The sequence below is a fragment of the Protopterus annectens genome, chromosome 10.part0 (genome assembly GCF_019279795.1).
Source record: "Protopterus annectens isolate FY-2018-M chromosome 10.part0, PAN1.0, whole genome shotgun sequence".
Lineage (NCBI taxonomy): Eukaryota > Metazoa > Chordata > Ceratodontiformes > Protopteridae > Protopterus > Protopterus annectens.
In genome coordinates this window covers 636,606,362-636,628,503 of record NC_056744.1, presented here as the reverse complement: position 1 = coordinate 636,628,503, position 22,142 = coordinate 636,606,362, and the positions used below count along the sequence as shown (strand labels likewise).

Below are 22,142 nucleotides of genomic sequence, written 5' to 3'. Positions count from 1 at the left end.
CCACAGCAAGTACAAATATGACTCTGTCATTGTCCATGTTGGTGTGAACGACCTGAGACATACCTCCCTGGACTACATGAAAAGAGACATGGAAGAGCTCTCCGATCTTGTAGCCCAGGCAGGTATGACCCTAGCCCAGAGTAGTATTCTGCCATCACCCAGAATGATGCCGCAGTACAAGGACAAAATGATTGACTTCAACAATTGGCTAAGCTCCCAGTGCCATTCTAAAGGGATCCAGTATCTGTCTGCCTGGGATGACATGGTCGACAGACCATGATGCTTTGCCAGAGATGGCCTGCACCTGTCACCCCTGAGATTCTGGATACTGGCTAAGGTTCTTGCCGCCAATATAGTGCCTTTTTTAGGCAAGGTTCAAATGACAAATTCACCACCGTAACAGGAACAGGCAAGCAAAAACTGAGGGTGATGCTACTTAATGCCAGAAGTCTAAATCTCAAAATGCACTCACTCGAGGCACTCCTTAAAATGGAGAACATCGATATCTGTGCAGTGACTGAGACCTGGTTCAAGGCTCCAGAAAGCACCCCTGCACTACCAGGCTATAACTCATACCACACTTTTCGGCCATGTAACCCGGACCGGAACACCAAAGGCGGAGGTGTGTCCATATTCATTAAGGATATCCACACCTCCAGGCTAGTTGCTCAGCATAATGCAGCCGAGGTTATCCAAGTGCAACTAACTCTGGGCAAAACTGCAATCCAAATTGTAGCTTGCTACAGATCACCCACTATGCCCCAGGATTCCCACTCCTCTTTTCTTGATGTACTGGAAAAAATTAGGGTTCAACCAAACACCCTAATAATGGCCGACTTCAACTACCCCACCATTAACTGGGAAAACTACTCATGTACCAACTCCTTTGCTCAATGCTTTCTGGAATTCATAAACTCCAATGCTTTGGATCAACTTATCCACACCCCCACCAGGGGCAACAATATCCTAGATCTAGTCATTACCAATATGAGTGACCGGTGTTCCACACCTGAAGTCAATGCCTCATTGGTGTGATCCGACCATAAGCTAATTACCCTAGATATCCACATCCTGCCTCCACCCCCCCATTAAGGAAACCATGGTAAAAAATGTCTCCAAAGCCAACTTCATGCTTCTTAAGACAGAAGTGGTGAACTTCACGACACCCATGCAGACGGACAATGCAGTTACGACTACTGAATCCTACACAATTGCACTTTATAAGAACTTACATGAGTGCATGGATCGTGCTATCCCAAACAGAACCAAGACACTATCCTCCAAAAAAAGGAAGCCAATCTGGTGGTCCCCTGCCATAAACAAACTGTACAACAGAAGGAAGAAACTCTTGCAAAAGAGAGTAAAATCCCACGAGTGGAGGAGCCCCCTGGTTAGCCTCACTAAGAAGCTGTGATCCCTGATAAAATCCTTCAAAGCTAGTTATGAAAACAAAATCGCCACTGATTCTAAAGACAACCACAAAGCATTCTATAGCTATGCCAAAAATCTGAATGGCAACACTCAGATCTGCTCTGAGTTACAGCACAATGGCACTAAATATACAGACCCAACTGATATTGCCAACATCCTGGCAGATAGGTTCAGTGCTAACTTTACCCCCCTCCACCCCCTAAAGAGCCCATATCTATACTGGAAGAATGCAAAGTTCCTGTAATCACGGTTGCACAGGTAAAAACCACACTCTCCAAAGCCAAGAACACAGCATCCATGGGATCAGACAACATCCCAGGCTGCATTCTACATGAACTACAGAATGAACTGGCACCTCACCTACGTACCATGTTCAATCATAGCCTCACCTCAGTCTTTGCAGCTGCTGAATGGCGCACAGCAATGGTTATCCCACTCCACAAGGGGAGGAGCCACCACGGACCCCGGGAACTACCGCCCCATTAGCCTGACGAGCCTGGTCTGCAAGGCTATGGAACGTATCATCATGGAACTTATAAACAAAGACATTGGTAATCTCCAAATTCTGGATCCCACCCAGTTTGGGTTTGTAAAAGGCAGATCATATCTCCTAAACCTGATAGACTTCTTTGAAGCAGTCACCAAAGCTGTAGACAAGGGTAAGGTGGTTCACACAGCCTATCTAGATTTTGCAAAGGCTTTTGACACCATCCCCCACTCTGGAATTATAGATAAACTCACTAAACTAGGTATAAATCCCTATGTCACAAGATGGGTTGCCAACTGGCTCACTGACAGAACCCACTCTGTGAAAGTAGCAGACTCCAAATTCCACTTCAGACCAGTGACAAGTGGAGTACCACAGGGTTCAGTCCTGGGTCCTCTCCTGTTTGGTATCTACTTCTCTGAAGTACCGCTAACACAGAAGGTCTTTGGCTAAAGAAGTTCACAGATGACTGCAAACTAGGAGCCATAATCGAAACTCCTAACGATATGGACATCCTACAAAAAGACCTCACTGAGACAGATGCCTGGTGTCAAAGCCATGGCCTTAAGCTCAATGCCAAAAGGGGCATTGTCATCCCCTTTGGTAAAAACTCTGTACCCATGAACTACAACATAGGCGGTAGTATACTTAACACCGAAAGTGTGATAAGAGACCTTGGGACACAGGTGGACAGTAGTCTCTCCTTTGATAATCACATTGCCATAGTAGTCAGGAAATCCTTCTATGTGGCACACCTCATCACAAAAGGTTTCTCATCCAAAAAAAAAGAGGTCATTGTTCCCCTCTACTCATCACTCATTAGACCCATTATAGAGTACAACGACCCTTTTGGTATGTACCTCACAAGACATCTACAACAACTGGAAAGGCTGCAGAAATACTTCACAAAGAGGATTACTGGCCTCAAACAGATACCCTACTCAGACAGTCTCAAAAGGCTTTACTCCATCGCATATCCCCTATTCAGAGGTGATCTCTACCTAACATACAAAGCTATGTCAAACCCAGAGCTGTTGGACATGCTCCACTTAAAGAAATCCCAATCCCTCCGAGCTACACGCTCTAGGGACCTAAACCTTGTCACCACAATAAACAGAACATGCTGGAGGGATAGATTCTTGTCCCAGAGACTTCCCATACTCTGGAATAAACTACCTATCTATATCAAACAAAGCTCCTCATTAGCACTCTTCAAGAAAAATCTTGATGATTGGATGGGAAATAGGAAATTCACCTCAGGGATCACCTCTGTGGCTCTGCTCGACAGTGGCACAGGAAAATAATTTTCTTGGGTGGCAAAGGCCAGGGTACCTTTTTGGCTGGGCTTGTATAGGCCCCAGGGCCGATAGCCTAGTACCTACTTACCTACCTATGAACCTACCTACCTACCTAACAACAAATTCAAGGCACAGCAATGGGAGCTCCATTTGCTCCCATGTATGTGAACTTAGTGATGGGATTATTTGAGGTAGATTTCTTGTATAGGTTAGATTTTTTTAAGCAACATGTCCTTAACTATTATAGTGTAATAAGAAAAATAGTTGTTTATTTCTACACAGGTAGATGTTTAGTTCTATTGCTTGCTATTATTGTTTGTAATATTTGTTTTTCTTATTCTGTAATCATATATTGTATTTTCTGGAGCTTTTCTCCTCGGATATCCACTGAAAATGGGAGAATATCCCAGTTGGACTAACTCGGTTAACAAATGTCAATAAATAAATAAATAACTAAATAAAATTATAGATGATTTAATTTATTTATTTTTTTTATGTAGAGGGGGAAAAGTTTTGATACATGATTTGTTGATCATATACAAATCAGTTTGGTTTTTAGTTTGATGGCATGCAGAGTGGTAATTCAGCTATTTTCTTGGACATAATTTTAGAAGGCAATGTAAATGGTAATATAAGTACAAACACATAGGAAATTTAATGAAGGAGGCCACTTTTTAGCTGCCATAATTGCCACCTTTCTTATGTACTTAACTCCTTAACTCTCCTCCTTATGGAGAACTGTAAACGGTTAATAGATTATCTTGTGATAAAGAGGTTTTAGAGAGGGAAATACTTAATAGCTGTGCAATGTTTAAACAAAGGGGGTATAGCATGGATGTTATTAGGAAGACATTAGAAAGATTGTGTTGAGGAAAACACAAGGTAACTGAAAAGTTTAATGGGGACAGAATGATATTTAATTATTCTGATAGCTGTAAAAATAAGAAAGTGTATTTTGTGACATCTTTTAATGTATTATCTAATGAAATAACAGATATTATAAAATATTAGTGGCCATTTCTCTTGAAGGGTAGAAATAGGTTTTAAGAGGAGACGCAATTTAAAAGACGTTAATAAATGGAAAATTTTGTATGCCAAAGGAAAATTGTAGTAATAGCATTAGTAGATTGGGAACATGGGCATGTGGGGCTTACTCCATTTGCTCTTATGTTACCAAATCCTTTGAGAGAATTAATGGCCGGAGATTTGATCCGGTGACAAAATACACCTGTAATGCAACAGGTGTGGTTTATGTGTTGTAAGGTTTCCTGCAACCTATATTATATTGGTGAAAGTAAAAGATCTTTTAAAATTAGGTTGCAGGAACATATAAGTGACATTAAAAATAAAAGAAAGGAAAGTCCTGTTGCATGTCATTTTAAGTCTGTACATGAGGTAGTATATACAGATTTAAGGGGCTGTATTTTAGAAAATATAAAAGCTGAAAATGTTGTTTGTTTCAAGAATAAGTTGTTATACAAAGAAACTGTTTTCATTCTAATATATAATACAATGGCACCTACTGGTTTGAATCAGGAATGCAACTGGAAGTTTATTTTGTAATGGAGAAGTTTTAAATTAGTATATTCTTTTATTGAACAATTGACTGATTGTTATATTGGTATTACCATATATGGGGTGTGTATTTTTGTTAGTATTACCTCCGGGAAGGCTTGTATGCCGAGGCGCTAGAGAGTTTGAGAGTTTATTAAATTTGTGCTTTTTCAAACACTGGTTTTGGTCATTTTGTTCTATTTTGCTTTCTTCTTGCTTAGTGGTTTGAAACTAAATGTTTTTGACCTGGTACTTATAAATGAATTGTCATCATGCACAACTCCCATAGTAATTCCCTCATTGATTAAGTCAGACTATAAGCTGGCATCCTTTTCCCTTAAACTACTTAAACCCCCTGAAAAGAACATAAAAGGATTCAAAGACTAAAGTTTAGACATCTAAAATTCTTTTAGTACAAATTTCACTCCTGATATGGTTATCCAAAGCTCTAAGATCCCCATAGTTCTCAAATTTCCTTTCATCACTAAAGAAATATACTGAAAGAGCTGTCCAAGCACTTCCTCCATAGGACCAGACTACATCCTCATAGATAGTACCAAACATGGTAGAACATCTGCATACATGCTATTTAACCTGAAGCTGGCTTCAGGCTTAGTACTGGAAGTATGATGTACAGTACTGGGGATGTAATTCCATAAAGGTGGCCCTTCTGCTGACCATAAAAACTATATGTCCATAAGCATGAGAAGTCTCATCTTACATACCACTGAACATATAACAAACGTCATTAACACTGACATTAATAAACTCATCAGGCTAGAGCCCCCGAAATTTGGTATTGTTAAAGGCAGATCCTGTCTAATGACCTGGCCAATTTCTTTGAGAATGTAACACATGCTGTTGATTGTCATTACAATGTACACAAAACTTACACTGATCAGTTCAAGGCATCTGACACCATGCCCCCAAGTTAGCATAATAGATAAACTAACTGCATTACAAACAGACCCCTGTGTGGTAAGATTGATAGCAAATTGTCTAAAAGATAACCCACATGGTGCATATGGCAGGGGCAGCATCAGAAAACATAATGATAAACAGTGGTGCCCTGACCACTTTTGTTTGGTATTTACTTCTCTGACCTACATACTAAAAATCAAGATGTGGCTAACCAAGTCTGCGGAAGACTGCAAACTGACAGTCATTGTCAAAGCCTACTATGACATGGAAGCCTTTCAGCAGGAATTTACACTTATAAATACCAGGTGTATTTAAAATGGATTTAAATTAAATCCTAAAAATGCAACATTGTCACATCTGGCAGACAAACCACCTCCCAGAGTATAACACTGACAATATCCAACTTCAAAATGAAAATGTAGTTAGACACCTGGGAACCTGAGCTGATAATTCCCTCTCTTTGACTACCATGTAGCGACAGCTGTCAGGAAATCCTTCTACGTAGCATAGTTGATCACAAAGGGAATATAATTTATTTATTTACTTAGATTTCTTACTGGACTAGCACAATCACAATAGGCCATTTCCAATCATAGTCAGAGTGAAGAAATTCAAGAAAAGCTAAAACAGAACTAATTCACAAATAGAGTAATTACAGAAGGTAGAGAGTCCACAGACAATTGAAACAAAGATCAAAAGAGGTTATTGATCCCTTATATTTAGCACTGATCAGATCAACTATGGAATAAAATGCTTCCTTCAGGATGTACTTCACCAGACGTATCAAATATTTGGAAAGACCCCAAAGCTTCCTAACAAACAGAATCATAGGCTTAAAATTCCTAAGCAACCAAAAAAGACTAGAAGCACCATCCTTCTTTTGTATCTTATAGGTTCCTCAGAGGAAACCTGTAATTGCTTTCTGAGCATTCAGGGACCCAGTAGTCCAAGATGTCTTGCATCTCACAAATACCAGAATAAGGGATCAAAACCTGCTTCAGCAGATTAATGAAACAAAGAGGAGAGACAGATTTGTTACTTAGCATCTCCTTTACTTTGGAATAAACTTCCCATGCAGATAAAGAACTGGGATAAACTATCTTCCTTCAAACAGGACCTGGATAATTGGATGGGCATTCATAAATTCACCCCAGGCATGACTGACATAGCCCCCCTTGTGAAGGGATGTGCACTCTAACATGGGAACTGACAAGTTGCAATGGTTGCAGGAGTCAGTACCTTTCAAGTTCCTATGATTCCACCAATAATCATAAATGAAGTTCCTTCATAGGTCTGTAGACTCGCCTTTCAGGAAGAAATGAAGATCTTGGCAATCTGGGAAGATCTTGGAGTAGAGTCTCTGCTCAGAACAGAGACAATTCTGTTGAAGAGGTTTATGCACCTAGTGAGGATGCCCATTTGAAATTGCAGACTCCATTAGGAATAGGGCACTGGGCAAATCCAGGACACAATGGACAGATTATATCTTTCAGCTTGTCCAGCAGTGCCTAGGCATCCTCCAGGATGAGCTGAAAACTGTTGCTGGGGATAGGGAAGACTGGCCTGTCCTGTTATTCTTGCTACCACTGCAACCTTGTTTATTTATTTATTGCATTTGTTTACCAGGAAAGCCTGACAGGACTTGAAACCATTTTTTCAGCAGAGGCTTGGGGAGAAAAGCCCTACACAAAATTACACAATAACAAGTACAGAAGATAACGCAAAGACAACATGGGAAACACAGTAGTATACAAATGTAAGTACAAAAGTATTGTATAATAATGTCATGTAATACAAAGAACCAAATACAATTTGATATTACGCACACAAGTTTGTTCTTGTGTAATACCCTGTCATAGGCAAGTGTTGGATTTATTGTGTATCTTAAAATAACTTAGAAAGTTCCTGGAACAGAACAATATCAGAACAGTAGGCTAGCTGTAGCCAGTGATTTATAGGTTCATAGGAATTTCACCCATGTTCCCACAAAGTCAGCGCCTGGTTTCCCTGTCCATCAGGGACACAGGTGGGATTCCAGGGGTATATTTTCTGTTTCCCATCCAGTTGTCCAGGTTCCTCTTAAAGAGGGCTAGTGAGGTACTCTGCTGGACATGGAGAGGGCGCCTATTCTGCAGATGGGGGAGTCATTGGGACACAAATCTATCCTGCTAACAAGTTCTATTAATGTCACAGACCAGGTTGAGGCCTTGCATGTGGGTTGTGTGAGTGGAGTTTGACTTACAGATGTGCAACAACTCCATCAAGGCTGAGATGACCTTTTATGCTAGACACAGTTCACCTCTGAGCAGTAGAGGGACAGGGCTTTTAGCGTATTTGTATAGGGCAGGTGTTGAAGACCCTGGATTTTCTGTGGTCTCTCCAGCTGCTGCATGTGCTTGGCAAGGTACATGCTGAAGGGGGCATTGTACTTGATAATGAGTCTGATAAGGCAGGAGTACAGGGCTGTTATGACCTCCTTGTTCCCGGATGAAATACCCTAAATGAATTACCAACTATGTGGAAGGCTACAACATGTAATTGGGAGTGGTTAGCAAGAGGAGGTGGCCGAGATAAGAGTCAGAGTATATAAGCAGGTTGCTAAGATGTGATGATTAAGTTGTATTGAGGGACAGAGATTTGAGCTAGGTTTAGATGGATTGGTCTAGGCTAGTGGTATAAAAACAAAGCCATAGGTGTGCAACACGTTAAGTGATTTAGAAAATGGATGGAATAACAAAACAATGCTGCTGCAAAGGATCACGGAAAAGACTACAGCTGTTGACAATAGATGTTTGCTCTTAAATTTGAATAGCCCTCCCCTTGCAGTCCAGTTAAAAACTGCTGTTCAGTGGGCAGAAATCTGGCAGCCAAGCTAGTCAACAAGCACAAGGCAAAAGAAATGGCATACACAACTGGGGAAAGAGGGGCTATCTGGTAACCCTATCAACCCAAAATGAAAATGTAAACAGCATAAATCATTGATCAAGATGAAGAAAACGGTATCACCTGCTTACCCAGTTCATTAACGCAACAGGGAAGGACTATGCGCTACTTTGCAAGTGATGCGCAAACCAAATGTACAAGTAGCTGATACCTCCCCAGTTACAGAGCCAGCTGGAACGTTCACTTCTTGAATAAGCCACACAAAACCCCTTTTCTATTTCTTACTGCCTAAAGTTATCAGGGTGTCTGGGAAATACCGGACAACACGTAGATTGGCTATACTGGAACAGTTTGTATTGGCATTATTGGCCGCATGGAGAGGGGGGCGTGGACAAAACGTACAGTTTTACTAGACCGGGTGGCGCCAGCATCCTTGGCGATGACGTATTTACGGAGGCGGGGCAGTTAGCTGAGCTCGGGGAAAAGTAGGTTTGCAGGTCTTAATCTGAGGTTTAGGCTGAAGTGTGGTATCTGCAAAGTAAGCGACTGCTGTCCTCTGAAACACTTTGTAAAAGTTCATATTAACTACACACAATGCATTTTATTATATTGGAGTGAATTGTCTTTATAACCTGGTGTTGGAGATAAGATTTGTAAGAGCAAAATGAGGATATGGTACACTTCAAACATTAGCAACACGCAAATTATATCCTCGAAAGGCTCAAGCACCACTAGCTGTAAGTTGTATGCTTTTAATATAAGCGGTGATGTATTGATTGCATGGAAATAAGCTACATGTTTGTGATAAAAACGTTCATTTTGCAGTGTTTACGTTTTGGTGTATGCTGAGTGACAAAGCAGCTGTAGCGGAATAGCGATGCACAGTGAAGTCGCAGACTTTCAAACTACAGTCTCGGACAAGGCTTTATTTGGGATGAGTAGTAAGTGTCAGTTTTTACCTGTGAGGGAAACAGGAGAGATGACCTGCTCTAATAACACCAAAGCATTTGAAGCGTCACGGGCAGTTACTGAAATGACTGTGAGTGACAGCAATCCTGCCAGTGCCGAGACTGCCCACAGGAGCCTGCATGATATCTCAATGCATCTCCCAGATCTCATCCCAAAGAGACAGGACATATATGAGAGGCATCTCTTTCCGCAAAAGGTGCAGAATATCCAGTGTTCCAAAAGCATCAAGGACTACCTCGTTCAGAAGTGTAACACCGTGAAGGGTAAGCAAAGGCATGCTGTTTGACAAAGGAATTTGCATGTAGGCATAAGGGGCAATTTGTAATGTTTACTGCAATGTGAAAATGTAATATTTATCTACCTACCCACACACACACACACACACACACACACACACACACACACACAGAAAAGAATTGTTTAGGGCGGCTTTCGATAATATCAAAGCGTCTTTTACAATTCATACTTGTAAGTTGCAACCCATTTTATCTGCTACCTTATGCTTCCTTAAAAAGCCGTAGTGCATAAAGCATTAGCCCACATATTTGTGTCATTCCAATTTATTGCTTGTATGTCTTTTCCATTCTCATGTGCTAATTACCCTCCCAGAGGTCATACATGTTTGGACTTATGAGCAAACCCTTTCTTGGAAGTACACACAAGACCCTACAGAAAGTAAGATGCTTACACATTGTGGATCTGCTTTAGTGCATGCTAGTTTCTATAAATGCAAACATGTTTAAGTTCTACAGTCCTTTTTTTCTTTTCCTTTCTTTTTTATGGAAACAATTAACCGTATCTAAGGCTTCACAAAAAGAGGAGTTGGTTTACTTTTTACCCAGAGAGAGGAAATAAAACCTTTACCGTCGAACAAACTGCCAGCCTTTTTGTAGGAAGGGATGGTTTCATGATTTACATCTGTTACCCATCAACAACATGACGTTTAAAAAGAATATAATTTATTGTTCACTAAATAAAAGGAAAACATATCTTCTTGTTGGTATGCACCAGATGTCAGTCTCAATGAAACTCGAACTGTGTTCCAGCAAATAAACTTCTTGCAAGACAAAAAGTACCACTTCTAGTTTTGTCTGTAATAAGTCAGAACGGTTGTTATCTGTTATCATTTTCTTCAGAGCATTTCAGATGGCAGAGGTAGTTGGATCCGAGCAGAAAAAAAAATATGACAAGTGTTTTGATATTTTGTCAGTGAAAGATTCTTAACTTTATATTAAAATATACAGACACTATGTATGATACAGTAATTGAAGCACTATATGATGAAACAATGTGATAGAAAGGTTACATAGCTTAAATACCTTCTTTTTGCAATGTTTTAGCATTTTAAGATCTGTACTGTCCTATGATCATTAATTTTATGTCATCGTATATATATTACCTTCCTTTTACAGTTTTATATTACCTTCCTTTTACAGTTTTATCATGTTCGTGTTCTGTATTCTCCAATTAATTTAATATGCAATTTGCTTTTATTGTATAATCTTTTGTCACTGTGCATTTTATAATATTGTCTCCCAGGTCATGGTTGAAAAGAATCATTTGACCAGCCCACCTACCTGGAAAACAAACTCAACTAACTAAATAAATAAGTACATACATTCATAGATACATAAATTCAACTCTCTATTTTCATAATTACATGATTTTTTTTTTTACTTTAGTGAGAGCTTGGACTACTCTGCAAAACATCTTTCCTTTAGCTATGTCTCAGTTTAGTGAGTCAGAGAAGGTGATACTGTTAATTGTCCTCAAAACATGAGGCAATTATTTTTCTCCCAATTTATATTTTTTGAATGTAATGTAGTTCTGCGCAAAAATAATTCAGTTATTTTGCCGACCAAAAGCTATGATTTCCAAACTTTGTCAGACAGTGGTGTGCAGTCTTGTGTGGGTTAAACCCAAAGCAGTCACCAAGTAAGCTGCAGATTCTTCTCTTATGGATTTCAGAAAGGTATCTTTTGTGGCTCACCACTGAATTGTAGTTGGTGTGGAAGTTCAGTGTTGGATTTAGAAATTTACACAAGGTGGGGGAAGCACCTGGACATATAAGAAGTGTTTTTGCATGCATGTATGTGTGTGTGTGTGTGTGTGTGTGTGTGTGTGTGTGTGTGTGTGTGTATATGTAGCAGGGAAATATCAGCACTCCACTGAGCTGGCATTGGACTCTGAAAGAGGGGTGCATCCCTGCACCACCATCTGGATTTGCCATTAAAAATGTCTATGGCATATTTTGTCTTTATGAGAAAGATGCTTGTTTCTCAACCTTGTGAACTCTACCTTGCGTGCATAGTTACCACCACTACTCTCTTCTTCTTTCCTCAATGCAGTCTCAGCAGTTGCTTTCATGGTTCTGTAAGTGCCAAGTGGTGAATGGATGGTAAACATGACAGCCTTTACTTGCTGCATTGTAAGAGACTTGCTTACAATTTTCATCAGCCATCCCTGTGTTATAGAAAGAGACATTTTATGTGATTTAGACATTATTAATATGCTGAAAACATCATTTTTAATTTTGCTTTGGTTATTTAATATAGAATATATAAAGGGAGTTGGACCAGGTTAAATGTGTGCCAGATAAAATACAACATATCACAATTATTCAAGTATGACAGTGTTAAAGAGTATGAACAAAAACTGTTAGTGCAGCAGTTTGCATTTAAGCACTTTTCTGCTTGTTCGTCCTTTAAGATAAGAATTATTACAGCTGAATTTTCTAGGATGTTGAAGTTATCCATACATTATCCATTCCATTACTGTCAATCTTCAAGTCTTGTTTTATGATTTCATTTTCAGTAAAACAAATGAAAATGGTGCATTAAGAATAGTTATAATAATATGATATGAAAGTAAATGAAAATGCACACTTCTTTCCCTTTAGGACATATGCCCCAAAAGATAATGCAAATAACATACCTAGCAGCTAACTGAATCTTAGCACCTCTTCACTTTTATATAAGCTCTGCTAAATGCATAATGTATAAAATGTTTACTGTCTCATCATGTTCAGTTATTACGTGACTTGTATAAACTCATAGCACGCCCCTGTTCTGAATGTACAAAGAGAGACAGAAGAGTGACACAGTGAAACATTATTTCTTCAAAACACCAATAGCAAATTTAAGAAAATGCCCGATCACAACACATGGCTCTATCATCACAACGCAAGGCTATATCATCAGTATCATGACACACCTGTTTCCCATTTTCTACAAGTGGTTATTGAGGTTTCATGTTAACTTCTCATTATTTCTCTCATCAGTATCACTCTGTTTCCTTATCAGATGGTCGTGTCTGACTGTTGTAGCTCTTCTCTCAAACAGTCTATTAATCTGCTTAGTGGACTCCCTATTTCCTCTTTCCTTTTTCTTGTTTGTCTCAAATTTTCTTCATGAGATTGTCTCCTGTTTTCCTGTAGATGTACCTGAATCACAATAATCTGTTCTCTTTGGCATTCTCTGCAATTGGAAGTACTTGGGCTTCTGTACTGATGGTCTCATTTCTTCATCTGTCCCACAGTGTCCATCCTACTCCCCATCTCAGGCACATCCTTTCCATTACCTCTAGCTTCCTCAACTGTTTAACATTCACTACCCATGTTTCTGTACCATACTGTAATAATGACCACACTACTGTTTTGTACACCTTACATTTCAGCTTCTTTGGTATTTGTCTGTCACACACTGCCCCTGACAATCAGTTTCATTTAGCTGTAACCCGTTAATTCTTTTAAGTACTCTTAGTGAATGGTCAACCTGTACATCACCATCCTGATTGAAGAACGAACATTCTCCAGCAGGGTGTTAATGTACAGGTAATGCTCAATGAAAAACAAGTCTGCTGCTTCATGGCAGCTTGGACGGTAATAAAGTTAACTGTCACTATGTTTTTATGCTAGCTAAACTTTGCTGTTTAGTGAGTGTAACACGAAAGTTAAAAGTGAAGTAAATTAGAAAGAAAGAAAGAAAGAAAAAAGTCATGTGAGTGTGTTTGTGGTTTGTGTATGCATCTATGTTTACATGTATGTGCTTGCATGCATGTGAGATATGGAGAAAAAGAGCGAGAGAGAGAGAGAGAGAGAGAGGGTGACAGAGACAATGCTGACTGCAACAAGTGTCCATCAAGAGCATCAAAAGAAAAACAAAACTGTAAAGTATGGCATAACTAAATGACTTTAATTGTTAGTATGTGTATATATGGGCATGTGTATGTGTGAGACATGGAGAGAGAGAGTGAATGAAAGTGAGAGATGGGGACAGAAACAGTGCTGCCCACAACAGGCAGTCCATCAACATTTGATTCTGTTTAAGTCTTAATGTCTAGCATTACTGTCAGACTTTAAACTTAATTAATTTTCATTAGTCAAAGCAACACTATCCTGTGCTGCAAGATCATGGACTGTAAACTGTGATGGAGGGCTGCAGTGCTTTGCATTTATTATTATTATTATTAATAATGTCATTATTTGCATTTGCATGACTCATTTGATGATGTGTTCACTAATCAAGTATTTAAATTGTGTGTGTGTATGTCTGTGTTTGTGTGTACATTTGTGTTTGTGTGTGTGTGTGTGTGTGTGTGTGTGTGTGTGTGTGTGTGTGTGGACATTAAATACTTAAGTAACTTATAATTTGGATGTAAAATACATCTTCCAAAACAATTATATATATTACAACAATTTTAAAATATTTGGTGAAGGAACTATTTTACATCAGAAATATAAAATATATATGTAATAATGATGATAAAAAATACAAAACAATTTAATAATAGTCCATTCTCTAAGTACAATAATATCCTCCAAGGTGTGTGTTATTATGCAAATATCATGCTTCTAATGGTGTAGAGGCCTTCTGCCTGCAGTGTCTGTTGCCCTGTTGGGCATTATTGCTTGCTTAATGCAGGTTCAATCTCAAGAAACCCACACGTCAGGCGGAGAGTAGTTAGAACCACATTTTAATTGCCTCAGCTGAAAATCATGTATCTGCTCATTCATTTGTTGATTCCACTATTATTTTATACATCTCCTATCCTAACCAGGTGTCATATACCAATAATCAGGATATCCAACTGTCTGAAATGTGCAGGCAGGCAGGCAGAAACTTCATAGTTTGCCCACTACAACAAATACATTGCAAGCTCATCTATTCCATTTAAAGTTTAATTTGAATTTGAATGGTTCTGTTTGTTTTTACTAGTTTGGAAGTTTGTGTCATTCAGTCATTATGCTGTCATCTGGACCTTTTAAGCCTATACAATTAATTCCTGTGTCTCTGTTAATATATTTTTCTGGCATGTGCATGTGTGAACAAGTCATAATTTTTAAGTAAAATGATTTTCTACAAGAAAATAATTTCCTAAATAATGTGAAATAATAGCTATTGCAACTTCTGGACTGAAGCACTGCATTTTTCATTTGAGGAATGTAACCCTTGATGCAGACACAGACATTCATAAAGTAGTTTAAGGTGGAAAAGCTGTGTTGTGCATGATGAATGATGTCAGTAAGCAACTTACTCCCCTCAGGCTATACCATGAAATATAACTCCCCCTACTATCACTAGGGAACAGGTACTTAAGGCTCCCTCTAAGGCCAAGAACACTGCATCAATGTGCCCAGATGGTATCCCAGGATGATGTCTAAATAGAGTGAAATGGGACCTATCAGGCCATCTGAAATTGCTATTTAACTGTGGCCTCCAAACAGACTTCATGCCTCACAAATGGAGAACAGCAGCAGTCATCCATCTGCACAAAGGCTGGCCATCTATAGACCCTGAATACTGCAGACCCATAAGTCTCAATTGTCTCACATGTAAAGCCATGAAAAGAATTATCATGGAACTTATCAATAATGAAAAAGGAAACCTACAGACACTGGACCCAACCCACTTTGGTTTCATCAAGGGCAGGTCATGCCTGCTCAACCTTGTGGACTTCTTTGAGAAGGTCACCAAAGCAATGGATGAAGGCAGAACAGTTCACACTGCCTACCTTCAACTGGTCAAGGCATTTGATACAATACCCCACTTGAGCATTATTGACAAACTCAAGAGGTTAGGTATAAACCCTTATTTCAACTGGTGGATAGCCAGCTGACTCACAGACAGGAACCAGGAACATACAATTGGGCAGTTCATCTCTACAAACAGAGTCCCTCAAGGATTGGTTACGGGTCTGCTAAGTTTTCACATTTACTTCTCTGAAGTCAAGATCAATGTCAATGACCTCTGGGTGACTAAATTTGTAGATGATTACAAATTACGAGCAGTCATAGCATTCCACACTGACACAAATGATTTTCAGGAAGGGCTGACACAGACAAATAACTGGTGTCAGAGCCATGGACTAAAACTAAATGCCAAGAAATGCATAATGGTATCCTTTGGAAACTCATCCACGTTGGTAATTATCATAGTGACAGCACAACTCTAAGAGTTGATGCAGTAGTCAGGGAGTTGGGGACACACATAGACAATAACCTAGCCTTTGACCATCACATGTCTACAGTAATGTGGAAATCATTCTATGTTGTGCAACTTATAAATAAAGGTATGGCATCTAGGACCAAGGAGGCCTTTTCCATTGTATTTGGCATACATCAGACCTATCATTAAGTACAATGCCTGTTTTGGTTTGTACCTAAACAGGCACATCCAACAACTGGAATATCCACAGAGGTTCCTCACTAAAAGAATGGAAAACATAAGTAACATGTCCTATGCAGACCACTTCAAGGCTGTATCCCTATCCCTTTATTCTGTCACCTACAGGCTATTGAGAGGACATGCCTGGCATACAAGGCATTGTCAGATTCGACTCTGTTGGACCTCCTGCATATCCACAAAACAAACAGCACCAGAATTACCCATTCTAAAGATTTAAACCTTGCCTGATATATAAATAAGACCTAATGGAGATACACTTATGTTTCCTAGAGGCTATGTGTCTAATAGACAGAGGAAGTCTGTAAATGGTTCATCTCCCCAGCCATGTGCATGTCAGTGTTTCATCTTCCAAGCCCCTGTTTACACTTATCAAGGGTATCAGAGCTTGTCAGAGATTTGGGATGCATGGCTCAGTTTAAAAAGGCCCTTCTGGTCGTTAGCCTAGTTCACACCTATGAACCAATAAACAGTGCAGGACTGGGCTAGCCAGAAAGGCAGATTAATAAGTGACAAGTACTACACTGTGTACCTGGAAGTGTGATGAGTTAGAGGTGGGTGAAACAGCTTTACTCACAAAATATTTTTCTGGTCCTGCACTTATTTTAAAAGTAACCTTTGCGACATTCTCTTAATCAGTGTTTGTAGACCATCATCTTTGAAATGTATTATTTTTAAGTGTGATATGCTCTCATGTTCATAGGTTCATAGGTAGGTACTAGGCTACTGGCCCTAGGGCCTATATAAGCCTTGCCAAAAAGGTACCCTGAGTTTCGCCACCCAAGAAAATTATTTTCCTGTGCCCCTGTCGAGCAGAGCTACAGAAGTGATCCCTGGGGTGAATTTCCTATTTCCCATCCAATCATCAAGATTTTTCTTAAAGAGTGCTAATGAGAAGCTTTGTTTGATATAGATAGGTAGTTTGTTCCAGAGTATGGGAAGTCTCTGGGACAGGAATCTATCCCTCCAGCATGTTCTGTTTATTGTGGTGACATGGTTTAGGTCCCTAGAGCTTGTAGCTCGGAAGGACTGAGATTTCTTTAAGTGCAGCATGTCCAACAGCTCTGGGTTTGACATAGCTATGTATGTTAGGTAGAGATTGCCTCTGAGCAGGTGCTATGCGACTGAATAAAGCTGGAGTTTTTTGAGACGGTCTGGGTAGGGCATCTGTTTGAGGCTGGTAATCCTCTGTAGATGTCTTGTGAGGTACATACCTAAAGGGGCATTGTACTCTATAGTGGTTCTAATGAGTGATGAGTAGAGGGGAACAATTACCTCTTTTTTTCCTGGATGAGAAACCTTTTGTGATGAGGTGTGCCACATAGAAGGATTTCCTGACTACTGTGCCGATGTAATTATCAAAGGGGAAACCACTGACCACCTGTGTCCCAAGGTCTCTTATCACACATTTGGTGTTGAGTAGATTACCACCTATGTGTTAGTTCATGGGTACAGAGTTTTTACCAAAAGAGATGACAATACACTTTTTGGCATTGAGCTTGAGGCCATGGCTTTGACACCAGGCATCTGTCTCAGTGAAGGCCTTTTGTAGGATGTCCACCTCGTTAGGAGTTTTGATTATGGCTCCTAGTTTGCAGTCATCTGCAAACTTCATTAGCCAAAGGCCTTCTGTGTTAGCCTGTACTTCAGAGAAGTAGATACCAAACAGGAGAGGACTCAGGCTGAACCTAGTGGTACTCCACTTGTCACTGGTCTGAAGTCGGATTTGGAGTCTGCTACTTTCACAGTGTGTGTTCTGTCAGTGAGTCATTTGGCAACCCATCTTGTGACATAAGGATTTATACCTAGTTTTGTGAGTTTATCTATAATTCTAGAGTGGGGGATGGTGTCAAAAGTTTTGGCGAGATCTAGATAGACTGTGTGAACCACCTTACCCTCATCTACGGCTTTGGTGACTGCTTCAAAGAAGTCTATCAGGTTTAGGAGACATGATCTGCCTTTTACAAACCTGAATTGGGTGGGGTCCAGAGTTTGGAGATTACCAAACCAAATTTGTTTATAAGTTCCATGATGATACGTTCCATGGCCTTGCAGACCAAGCTCGTCAGGCGAATGGGGCAGTAGTTCCCGGGGTCCATGGTGGAGCCCCCTTTGTGGAGTGGGATAACCGTCACTATGTGCCATTCAATGGGCACAAAGCCTGAGGTGAGGCTATGATTGAACATGGTACTTAGGTGGGGTGCCAGTTCATTCTGTAGTTCATGTAGAACGCAGCCTGGGATGTTGTCAGGTCCCATGGATGCTGTGTTCTTGGCTTTGGAGAGTGTGGATTTTACCTGTGCAGCCATGATTACAGGAACTTTGCATTCTTCCGGTATAGAGATGGGCCTTTTAGGGGGTGAGAGAGGGGTAAAGTTAGCACTGAACTTATCTGCCAGGATGTTGGCAATATCAGTTGGTTCTGTATATTTAGTGCCATTGTGCTGTAACTCAGAGCAGATCTGAGTGTTGCCATTGAGATTCTTGACATAGCTATAGAATGCTTTGTGGTTGTCTTTAGAAATATTGGTGATTTTATTTTCGTAACTAGCTTTGGAGGATTTTATGAGGAATCTCAGCTTCTTACTGAGGCTGACCAGAGAGTTCCTACAATCATGGGATTTTTCTCTTTTTTGCAACAGTTTCTTTCTTCTGTTGTAGAATTTGTTTATGGCAGGGGACTACTAGATTGGCTTCCTTTTTTTTTGGAGGATAGTATTTTGGTTCTGTTAGGGATAGCACAATCCATGCATTCGTGTAAGTGCTTATAAAGTCCATTTTTGTAGGATTCAGCAGTTGTACCTCTATTGTCCATCTGCATGGGTGTTGTGAAGTTTGCCACTTATGTCCTAAGAAGCGTGAAGTTGGCTTTAGAGAACTTTTTTATGGTCGTTTCCATAATGGGGGGTGGGGGCAGGATGTGGATGTCTACGGTGATTAGCTTGTGGTCGGATCTGACCAACGAGGAATTGACCACTGGTGTGGAACACCAGACGCCCATGTTGGTAATGACCAGGTCTAGGATATTGCTGCCCCTGGTGGGGGTGTGGATAAGTTGATCCAAGGCATTGGAATTTATGAATTCCAGAAAACGTTGAGCAAAAGAGTTGGTACATGAGTAGTTTTCCCAGTTAATGGTGGGGTAGTTGAAATCACCTATTATTAGGGTGTTAGGTTGTACCCTAATATTTTCCAGTGTATCAAGAAAAGAGGAGTGGGAATCCTGGGGCATGGTGGGGGATCTGTAGCAAACTACAATTTGGATTTAGGTCTTGCCCAGCATTAGTTGCACTTGGATAATCTTGGATGCATTATGCTGAGAAAATAGCCTGGAGGCATGGATGAATATGGACACACCTCTGCCTTTAGTGATTCAGTCCAGGTTAGGTGGACAAAAGGTGTGGTATGAATTGCAGCCTGGTAATGTAGGGGTGCTGTCTGGAGCCTTGAACCAGGTCTCTGTCACTGCACAGATGTCGATGTTCTCCATTTTAAGGAGTGCCTTGAGTGAGTGCATTTTGAGGTTTAGACTTCTTGCACTGAGTAACATTACCCTCAGATTTTGCTTACTTGTACCTGTTATGGTGGTGAATTTGTCATTTGAACCTTGCCTAAAAAAGGCACTATAGGTGTGGCAAGAGCCATAGCCAGTATCCAGAATCCCAAGGGCGACAGGTGCAGGCCATCTCATGGTCTGTTGATCATGTCATCCCAGGCAGGCAGATACTGGATCCCCTTAGAATGATACCAGAAGCTTAGCCAACTGAAGTCAATCATTTTGTCCTTGTACTATAGTATCATTCTGGGTGATGGCATAAGAACATTGTTTCAGGTTAACTGTATGACCTGCAGTTTTGTCTGTCTGTTTTTTTTTTTTTTTTTTTTTTGTAGAATATTTACTATTCAGAAGCATTACTGAGTAAATGACAGCAGTAACAAGTTATTGTGCAATATGGAAGTCATTTGCAAAACTTAATCCCTTTTAACAAAGGTGCATAGAATGTCAACATATATAAAATATAAAAGTTTAAAATGTAAACATTTGTCCTTTAGATATTAATAGAATTCTGGTTTTACTTTTTGTTAATTATAATTTCAGAACAGCCAGAAGTACCTATCATGTGACTCACAACATTTGTAAGAATTTAAACAATTCACCCTGCATTTACAGCAGTACCTTCCTGTAACACAGCGCCACCATTTCTTATCATTTATTTTTAAATTAAGGGTACATCATCTGCAATTTCCTATACATTTATTTGTCCATCTCCATGATGGCATAAGAACATTGTTTCAGGTTAACTGTATGACCTGCAGTTTTGTCTGTCTGTTTTTTACTGTTTTTTTTTTTTTTTTGTAGAATATTTACTATTCAGAAGCATTACTGAGTAAATGACAGCAGTAACAAGTTATTGTGCAATATGGAAGTCATTTGCAAAACTTAATCCCTTTTAACAAAGGTGCATAGAGTGTCAACATATATAAAATGTAAAAGTTTAAAATGTAAACATTTGTCTTTTAGATATTAATAGAATTCTGGTTTTACTTTTTGTTAATTATAATTTCAGAACAGCCAGAAGTACCTATCATGTGACTCACAACATTTGTAAGAATTTAAACAATTCACCCTGCATTTACAGCAGTACCTTCCTGTAACACAGCTCCGCCATTTCTTATCATTTATTTTTAAATTAAGGGTACAGCATCTGCAATTTATTATACATTTATTTGTCTATCTCCATGATACATTTTTTTTCTCTTTTTGTCCCAGTACTTATCTAACAACACTCATACATACACACACATGCTCATTAAGTATGTGTGTATATAGCTATATCTATACATATATATATATATATATATATATATATATATACTCATACATACACGCACACACTCATTAAGTATGTGTGTGTGTATGTATATATATATATATATATATATATATATATATATATATATGGGTTCCGTTTAAAATTTCAAAGCTCAAAACTTCGAATTTCATATGATCAAAGATCATATGTTCGAAGTTTCAAAACTTGTCCCTTGTCCTCGCTGTAGTGTGATATTGGAGTTGGTATATTTAAGTTGTGAAGGCGCAACCCCCCCACATGGGGGGGTGTAGGGGGGCTTGCCCCCCTGCATACACATGTTTTAGTGTGTTGGGTGGTGTTTTGGGGGGGGGGTCACAATTTTGAGATTCCAAGATCTCAAGATTCTGAACTCGATATTCTGAAACTTGAGATTTTGGGATTTCAAAATTTTGTAGTGAACCTATATATATATATATATAGATATAGATATATACGTGTATATATATATATATATATATATATATATATATATATATATATATATATATATATATATAGATAGATATATACATGTATATATATATATATATATATATATATATATATATATATCCTCAACCCCTTTTTCCCATTTTGCACATGGGGTCAGGGTGTCACTTCAATAGTGACAATCATCTCATGCCAAGGTTTACACTGCCATCATATATATATATATATATATATATATATATATATATATATATATATTGGGGTCATACATGATCAAAATTTCAGAAAGCCACTTCTGTGTGGTTGAGACCATGTGATCGACTTTTGAAATTTTAAACATGTAAAAAAAAAAAAAACTCACCTATATGTTGCTAGCAGGGCACCCCCCCACAATTTAAATATACCAACTCTGAGATGGCACTGCAGTGCAGAAGATGGGAATCTTCCCATTCCACACTACATGGAGATACCCATTCTGCATGATCAAAATTTCAAAAGTCGACCAAATGGTCTGGGCCATATGGGACTCGGCTTTCTGAAATTTCGATCATGTGTAGGGGACCCATATATAGATATAGATATGTATAAGTTTGAAATAAAATAGTCACCAGTG

The 22,142-nt window shown here is 39.3% G+C and overlaps 1 protein-coding gene across 2 annotated transcripts in view; it reads left to right on the top strand.

The window, feature by feature from the left end:
• The first annotated feature begins 9,069 nt into the window (after positions 1-9,069).
• Positions 9,070-22,142, top strand: part of GLIS1 (GLIS family zinc finger 1) — a 1,802,806-nt gene continuing 1,789,733 nt past the window's right edge. The window contains exons 1-2 of one of the 2 annotated variants that reach the window (XM_044085458.1): positions 9,070-9,311; positions 9,400-9,806. In XM_044085458.1, the coding sequence (XP_043941393.1) occupies positions 9,452-9,806 (355 nt within the window). In that variant the 5' untranslated portion in view covers positions 9,070-9,311; positions 9,400-9,451. Of the gene's footprint in view, positions 9,312-9,355; positions 9,807-22,142 lie in introns of those variants that run through there. The other variant, XM_044085459.1, reaches the window with a different exon arrangement.